Source organism: Apium graveolens, chromosome 6, assembly GCF_009905375.1.
Source record: "Apium graveolens cultivar Ventura chromosome 6, ASM990537v1, whole genome shotgun sequence".
Lineage (NCBI taxonomy): Eukaryota > Viridiplantae > Streptophyta > Magnoliopsida > Apiales > Apiaceae > Apium > Apium graveolens.
In genome coordinates, this window is record NC_133652.1 from 18,570,839 (window position 1) to 18,579,806 (window position 8,968).

The 8,968-nt window shown below is 36.5% G+C and overlaps 1 protein-coding gene across 1 annotated transcript; it reads right to left on the bottom strand.

Annotated features, from left to right (window-relative positions):
- Positions 1 to 310: 310 nt before the first annotated feature.
- On the bottom strand, positions 311 to 1,215 carry LOC141664706 (ubiquitin-like-specific protease ESD4). The gene is made up of 3 exons (XM_074470660.1): positions 1,138 to 1,215; positions 711 to 1,040; positions 311 to 622 (listed from the first exon to the last, which is right to left on the bottom strand). The coding sequence occupies exons 1-3, from the start codon at positions 1,213 to 1,215 to the stop codon at positions 311 to 313; spliced, it is 720 nt and encodes a 239-aa protein (XP_074326761.1).
- Positions 1,216 to 8,968: the final 7,753 nt, after the last annotated feature.

The following is an 8,968-nucleotide window of genomic DNA, read 5'->3' on the forward strand; positions in this document are numbered from 1 at the left end:
AAGCCTGTCCAATTCCAAAAAAAAAATTCATCAAAATTACGCACCCCTCCAAATATGGCCCAAATCGCGAAATTTTTTCAAAACCCACACAAGTTGAAGGGGGCCATTATATACAAAAATCAATAAAAACAGAAACAAAAAAGCTAAAAAGGGGACGGGAATTGGACACGGTCGATAAATGACGATATAAACGAAACACGTGTCATTTGTAATTAAACCGAATAAAAGGTACGTGATGATGTTCAAATGTAATGAACAAGTTCAACTAAACTACACAAGTTCACCTAAACTACACAACTAGACGAATGACCTAACTGGTACTCTTTCCGGTTACCCTCTCCATCCTTTGCCTCATACTATGTGTTAGTATGGGTTTAGCCATCCCTCTTTGAAGCTCCTTAGCAATCCTATAACGAAAGATCTCCATGTCCGACACATCCCAATGCACTTTAGCGAGGTCATATCCCTGCAAGGTATAGTCCATATATTTGCACACGTACACACCGCAATCTAGGTAATTATATTGTTTAGGCATTGCATCCCAAACATGAACTAAAGGCTCTTCCTCTGGGACATTTCTATTCTTGCCAACATAACGAAGCATACTTCCAACAAATCCAACCTAACACAAAACAAAAACCATCAGTTCACGAAAGTAATAAGGAAAGAATTCAAAACTACAATATAAGGTGTCGTCAAGGAACTATTACCACACACTCTTCTTCTTTGGGATATTTAGCGTTGTAGTTCATAGGATCAAGTATCATCATACCCCATTCCTTCACAGAAAATACCATGAGAATCCAATGATTATTATTCACATTTGCGGGAACAAATATGTAGTCCACCTGGTTAATTGGTGGATCTACCCCATAACTCGCCCAAGTAAGAAAGAAATGCATGGTTTTTGCAGAAAAGGGAAGTGAGTAGTCTACTTTCTTCCCCAACTCTATAAAAAGTTGATCCATGAAGTAGTATGAAGGCATCCTCGTATACACCCCAGCGACAACTATGGCTTCCTCACGATCACGCAACAACCACTGCAAGAAACAGGTTATCACACAATAATTATAAAATATAAAAATTTAAAATGAAATAAAAGGAACAACATAAATGAGAGAAGGTTAAAGATTATACCATGTAAGCATATATGATCCTATCATCTAGCCATCCTTTGGGTTGAAAACTCTGCATATATTTATGTCCAAGGTCCATATAAGATCGTGTTTAATAGGACCAATCCTGGGAAAACCTCCCCATCCCCAATCCCTCCTAATAGCCTCTATCCTCTCCTACTTCAGTCTCTTATTTATCTCCCATTTCTCTTCCACAGAGCGGCGAATATCCATCTTCTCAGCCCTCAAAGATGACCCTGATGCAAATACAGATGCCTGTGTAGGGGCCTGTGACACCTGCTGAGACGGCAGTGTCATGTTAATGACATCGGGCTCTCGAATCCCTCCAACTGTAGGCCTCATCGCCTCGGGAGATAGCTGAACATGCTGGAACACTGGAGTCTTATATGACGGACCTCTAACATCCTGCATGAATCGACAGTACGGCTCAAATAAAATAAGGGCAATCCTCCCAAACTCCTGCTCATACTCAGGTGGAATATTGCTATCCATGCCACCTTAACCTCCTTCCCCTTCACCTCCTTCCCCTTCTTCCCCTTAGGCTCCTCCTCCGCCTCCTAATCGGCCTCTTCCCTCCTCCTCCTCATTAACCACCCTCAACGGCCTAACCCATAACTCAGCAACTAGATAAGAATCCTTGATAGGATCAGGAAGAGGTCTCTCAATCAAGAACCGCTCATATGCCCACAATTACAACAACCACGTACAACAAGCAATCCTCTCTATGAAGACTCTGTCTCATGCCACCTTCACCTCCTCTTCATCCAACGGCTCAAACCAATGTCTCATAAAATACCCCAAGCCACTATCCAGACCGTCGCCAACTAACGAATGTCTAGCAACCGATAAACCCAAGATATAGCCAACATCCTCCAAGGTCACTATCATTTCCCTCTGTCTCATGAAGAAGGTGTTGGTCTCGGGATGCCACCTCTCCACAAGTGCCGTGACAAGCCTCGCATCATTCGGCAAAACCACACCCGAATTTGCAAACATACCAAAACCAATGCTATGCAACACCTTCTGTGCATCAGATAAAACCCACATACGCATGTTCCTGTTCCCACAATAACACTCCAAAGGACCCCGCTCGTGTCCCTCCCAAATATCCGAACTCAAATGATACTCGTTATGAAAGATAATGTCATGACTAACTGGACCCGACAATATGTTATCCATCCTGAAACAATATAAATAAAAACAATTCAATAAACTAAGCGTAAACGATATAATCCACATCAATTCTCAATCATATAAGCAATACTTTAATATTCTATTCAACAATTTAACCACTTTCACAAACATTCATCTCCCGAAAGAGTAACACAATCATCCTATTACATATACAACGAACTATATTATCAAAAAAACTTCATGGTTCTCAGCAATCATTCGCAACTATGACATTCACGGAATCATTCAATTATATATACAACTATACAATCATTAGAAACAAGGACATGAAAATCACAAACTAAATCCATATGATATTCATTATATTCTATCAATCAACATTAGCTTACATTATGTAGTTGTATAAACTATACCAAATGGAAGTTCAATGCATTATCCACGTATACACCGCCAAATTCATCTGCAGTGTACGAGTAATCAATCAATTTTTTAATCGAAGAACAATTGACAATTTAAAATAATGCAGTCTGCATTTTAAATTACACACGAACTTTAAACTCACAAGATCACAACATATACAATAACAAAACCCGTTTTTAATTGACCCGGACATTATTATTACAAAAATTAACTGTCTAGACAGGTGTATTACATTACACAAACAAGAGAGATTAAACAACATAATTATGCAATATACGTGAATACATACACGATTACATACACGGATTACTAACAACAACATAATCCCACACAGATTAATTACGAATCGTGTTCAAGAACCCTAATAACCAGATTGAACACCAATAACCCGACCCAACACGACCAAACTACATAAAAAGATAAAAATCGAACCTTTTACGTTGAATGATTCGTGTTTATGCTTTCTCCTCTCGAATCCGTCTCCAATCGCCCTCCTACAACTCAAAATCGTGTTTATATTGTGTTGAATCGTGTTTGAAACCTACACTAACTGCTATCCGGGTTTAAAACTATGTTTAATCGACTCTTCAGGCCTTCCGCGTAAATTAAGCGCGGATACAATTTAAGGGCATTTTTGTCATTACCCGTTACGCGCATAATAAGCGCGGAAGGGCAGCTTTCCGCGGAAAGAAGCACTGACCGGGTAATTTTTTTTTAAATCCTGGCCGCTGGATTGTTCATCCAACGACCAGGAGACAATGTGTTGGTTAACAGTTCCTTGACACATGATTGTCAGGGAACGGGACCCATATTAAAATGGGGTGCCGATAATTAAAACATGACCCTTAGTAAATTTTTATTCATAATGTTGGTGGATTTATTTGTGAAAAAATGTTCTTTTCTTCTCAACGAGGAATTCGAATTATCCCGAAACAATATTTAATAACAAAAATTTTTGTTATTATTTCACAGAAGTAAGTCTATCTTTTTTATGTGTTAAACACATAAATTGGTAATTGGTTTATTGAGAATAAAATATCAATACAGGTAAATCCTGATAAATTAATATTCGGGACGAGAGAAGATTATTAATTAATCAAAATATCAATTAATTGGTAAATTAATATTTTATTAATTTATCAATATAAGATATATATGATTGTTAATTTTCTCTTTACATGTATTTTTTTATCGTAGGTAATCCGCAGCCGCTACCCTTCGGATGCGCACTGGGTAAACCCTACGGGCTCAAGCAATAGCCTGCAAACCACGTGAACTAAGGTAAACCGCATTTAAGCGACAGGCTGTGGCTCATGAGTCTTTACACGTATCACACACCATATATAGAGAAAAGGTTATTGCTTATCATTATGAAATGGATGTCGAAAATGTTATCCTTAATTATGTTGCCAAAAATGATCAGTGGCAGAATTACTGGATGATGAAAAATAATTAGTATTACGAGAAAGAAGAAAGAAGACAAATCTTAAGCATTAAGCGCCAAGCATGAATGTTTTACCAAATGATGCCCTTAAAGCAACAATTAACACTACGCCATAGATTGCACATAACAATCCCAACTATATTGCTATATAACCCAAAAAATATTGCTAAAGGCCCGGAAAGGGGTAATACAATATTAAAGCTACGTTGAATCTGTTGATGGAGGAATTTGGTAACAACAAAATTTGAGGTTTCTCGCTGGAATCAAGATCTATGCGGTGGTTCTTCGCCGAAAAATCAAGCGGTGTGTGGTGGTTGTATGTTAACTAATGGCCGAGATTGATTAGGGAAAGTGGTGGCTCCTTTTCAGCTCTCAACTTCTTAGCCCTCTCAATGTGCCTACGTACCCTTTATATAGGAATCAAGCCTGACGTAGTTCTTGAGGAACAAGAAATCTAATGGGCTTAGACTTCTCATTCCTAGGCCTAGTAGAAGTCCTCCCAGGATCCATCTTCCACTAGCTTTAGGAATGTCCACCTATGAGGCCCAACCGCGAAGGCCCAAGACTCGTCCATAATCGTAGGACTTCACGGATAACGCAACTCCCTGCACAAGGATAACACTCTGCTACAACTATTTCCCTTGATTTACGAACGCAGGTATAGCCATGGTTCACCCCAAATGCTGGATGCGTCCCTGTCCCCCGAGTGAGGATAACCCATCAGATAACAGGATAGGTGATCCCAAGTTCTTGGGTGCAAAGTGCAGGTTGACTCCAAAGTTCTCCAACAAGGACACCCGCTGAATACAAGAAGAGAGCTCCCAAAGCACACACCAATATTAACCCTGCATCCCCAACGAGGACACCCGAGGAGGCCTTCAATCATCCCGCATATCCCTGGAGGCCTTCAAGCTTTTCACGAACATCCCACTCCTTGACCGACTCAAGAAGGGAATTCTTCAAAGAATACCTGCAATAAATATGTTAGTGAAAATAATCTCTATTCCTCTTTCCATTCTTGCCTTGACTTGGAGTAAACATATAAGAAAATCTGCCTTGACTTGCAGTAAACATATAAGAAAATCTGCCTTGACTTGCAGTAAACATATAAGAAAATCTGCCTTGACTTGCAGTAAACACATAAGAAAATCTTTCAGCAGAATTACAAATTTACTAAATATAAAATATGTTTATTCACCTATACAAGATTAACCAATTTAAGCAGTCTAATAATCAATTACCATATCTGACTTACTACCTAAACCAATCCAAAAAGAAACCAATAAGCTAACATATAATTACCCGCCATCAACCAAGATATAATCACACCACACATAACAATCCCAACTTAACAAATGTCCAAAATTAGACTCCAAATAAACTCCCTAATTCATACGAATGCTCATATAGTAACTAACTCCCTAATTCTTTTAACAAAATAACTTTTATCGACTACCGACATGTATCAAGTAAAAACTCATAAAATTATATATGTTCAAACATGAAATAAGTTAATGCAAATAGCAAGCTACCACCGCGACAAGAATTCACTTATCAATTATATGCAATTAGCCAAATATAAACTCATACTCTGCACTAATAAAGAAAGAAACTAGACACTGGTTCAAATATTACCCACTCTTTGATTTTTAATAAATTGAAAATTTATTGATTTTACATGAATTTTTATGACACTCATGATTAACGTTACTCCAATTTACTATAAAGTTTTCAGAAACAAATCCAATATTTAAAGTAGTAAAACGGGCCTAGAACAAGACACATAAACCTGACCAGAATATTTACAAATCTAATATAATACTGGATACAGTAAAACATACACGCAGACAAACTCACAAAAGAACGGCGTTAAGACTACACAACCATATAAGTCATTTCAAACACATCGTTATATGTTCTCATAAGCACATAATCATTCAAGTAATAATGATGTGCGCTTATATCTTACTAAAGTTATAATAATCGAAATAAACCATTAACCAAATATATTCGTTCTCATTTAATATCAAGTGCAAACAAAAGTTTTGTAAACAATTAAACATATAAAAACACATAACAAGTATCTTGGCTGCTCGATTTCACAGAAACTAAGTTTGCCTCCGGATTTTTAATAAATTCATAAATAGGTCTGTTATAGTGAATTTTGGTAGAGACTTAGGTGACTCGCATACCTATCTACCTTAAAAATTTCAGATGAAAGTAAGGTGTTTAGCGCCCCTGAACAGAGTCTTCAATATGGCCAACAGACCCTGTCCAGAAATTCTGTACACTTGGCACTAAATAAATTGTATCTCAACTTGTACAAGTCTGATAATAACCAAATTTTGCAGACTTATAATTCAAATATAAACCTATAATTATTATGTTTTGACCATTAAGCAATTAGGTCTCTAAACGTCTCAAAACAGCCATTCAAAATAGGCCAGTTTCCTTGCAAATGCTGAATTTTCTGCACTTCAATGTTATTAACAACTTTAATCAATTCTTAGCAATTAATTAAACCCATAATCTCTATTAATCCAATCATCAAACACTTAGCATACAAACCAAATAATCACATATTAATATCTCAATATTATCAAAACAACAATAAGCATAATTATTGATTAAAACCATAATCTCTATTAATCCAATCATCACAAATAAATGAGTTTAGATTTGAGAAAATCCAAAACCCATTTCTAGATTTCGAATTTACGAATGATACATACATATATACACATACTGCGTGATTTCAGATTTAGTAGTCATGGGTAGGTTGAATTCGAGGTTGGAACCAAGAAAAACGAAAACCCCGACGAGGTGAAGCTTTACTAGAGAGAAGGAGAAAAAAAGTCGGTGAAGAGAAGAGTCGAGAGATGAGCAATGAGCACGGGGGAGAGAAAGGAATTGGGCCTGTTGTTTTTAAAAGAAAAGAGGTAGGGGCATTCCTGTAATTTGTTAAAGATTTTAACTTACTATTTTGTAACACCCCCAGATCCGGGTCGGGGATCCGGGTCGTCACGGTCTTTCTTTCCACAATATCACTTCACTTAATTAATAAGAAATAACCTTATGCTGTGACCCCACACTAACACACACCACAACCCGTTATAGTCTCAGAGATGAAATTTAAATAAGTACAAGTCTTTGAATCCACAATTTAAAAGTTATTACAAACCCAAAATGATTACTTGATAAATTTACAGTTAATTGCCATTATCTGCCACAAGTTATAATTATACATAATTGATTCTCAAAAGTAGATGGTCTGATCTACAATAGATCTACCTCTGCAGCTATAGCAGCTACAACATCAACGGGAAGACGCGGGACGCTTCCCACGCGCTTGCGCTGGGTCTGCTGGAGTCTGGCCATCTTTCCTAACTGTTGTTGTGTGATGAAAGAAGAAAGCAAGGGTGAGCAGCAAGCCCACCAAAATAATATGTATAATGATTTACAATATATGAGCCTACTCATAATACTCATGAAAGTCTTGGTCAAAAGAAATGAACCAAGTTGATAACTTAATGCGATGAAGTCGCAAAATATTCAGTATATATACATATATACTTTTCAAAATATTGGAAGTCCTCTTCCATGCATAATATACACAAAGTCCTAGTGTGTAACTGTATGAAAAAAATATCGTTGCAAGGTGATCTCATATATCTAACCTTGTCTCAACGTTTTTCTGAAAATCTTTGTCATACATAAGACAATTATTAATTAGATATAAGTTTAAAAGATGAGGTTACCAAATACCCCAATATACTTATATCTTTCCCAATACTACTTGAACTACCACCGTTCAAGTTATAATCAGTTTCAAAAGTTCATCACATAGATGAGACTACAAGACAAGATTTGAATAGATTCAATCTTTGAAATATATTGAATGAAATAAAGTTACGAGTACTTTATTTAGTCCCAATATATATATATCCACATATATATATCTCTTAAACATTTCCTGGAACCTCTGTTATGTAAAGTATGAACAGAGTTTGAAACATCCAATGAATTTTGGAAAGGAAAAGAATTTGGCATAAACCAGATATCTTGCTGATCAGGAAAAGATACCAATAAGTACCTTTCTACTATAGATGGATGAATTCCTCACCGGTCATCACCCTGGCCGCATTAGGACCTCGCGCTAGACCGTTACCCGGCCCCTCACGCGTTGATGGACTGCCACCCAGCCACTTACACAATATAGACCGTACCCCGGCCTGTCGCTTATGCCGACTCAATCAAATGGACTTACTTCCCGAACATTGGGCAAGTAATCAAATTGTTTCTCAAAACAGCAACCTCGTTGCGAATATAAAATACACCACAGAGCCGGATTCCCCAGGTTTTGAGCGAGTATTTAAATCCCCTTAAAAGGAAGATCTTAAATATAAAAAAAAGAGTTTGGGATCCACTCTGACTTTAAAAATCATTTTGAAGACTCGAAAACACTTTAAAGAGTGTTTGGAGTAAAGCTGATTTAATGAAGTAAATCAGTCCCCAGAATATTTAGAAAATGACCGAATATTATTATTTAAATAATATTCCCATAAAGAATAATCTTTTATAAAATAATTGAAGTAGAAGTATTAAAACTTATACTTGAAACGAGTATTAAATAACCAAAGATATACTTATATGAAAGTATTATCTTTATTTGAATAATCGAAAATAAGTTTGATTATTAACAGTTTATTCTCTAATGAAATAAAGAATATATTTCAGCAAATAATCGGAGTCATAGATCCTCAAATGAATATTCAAATAATATTCATTAAATAATATAAACTGAGTCATAAGCCCTCGAATGAATATTCAAATA

Bases quoted from the DNA above. Each gene is read 5' to 3' on its own strand.
- LOC141664706 (XM_074470660.1), bottom strand. From the start codon at position 1,215: ATGGACCTTGGACATAAATATATGCAGAGTTTTCAACCCAAAGGATGG. The intron at 1,041-1,137 runs GTATAATCTTTA...TGTTTCTTGCAG, and splicing joins GGATCATATATGCTTACATG to TGGTTGTTGCGTGATCGTGA. The intron at 623-710 runs GTAATAGTTCCT...GTTTTGTGTTAG, and splicing joins CCAAAGAAGAAGAGTGTGTG to GTTGGATTTGTTGGAAGTAT.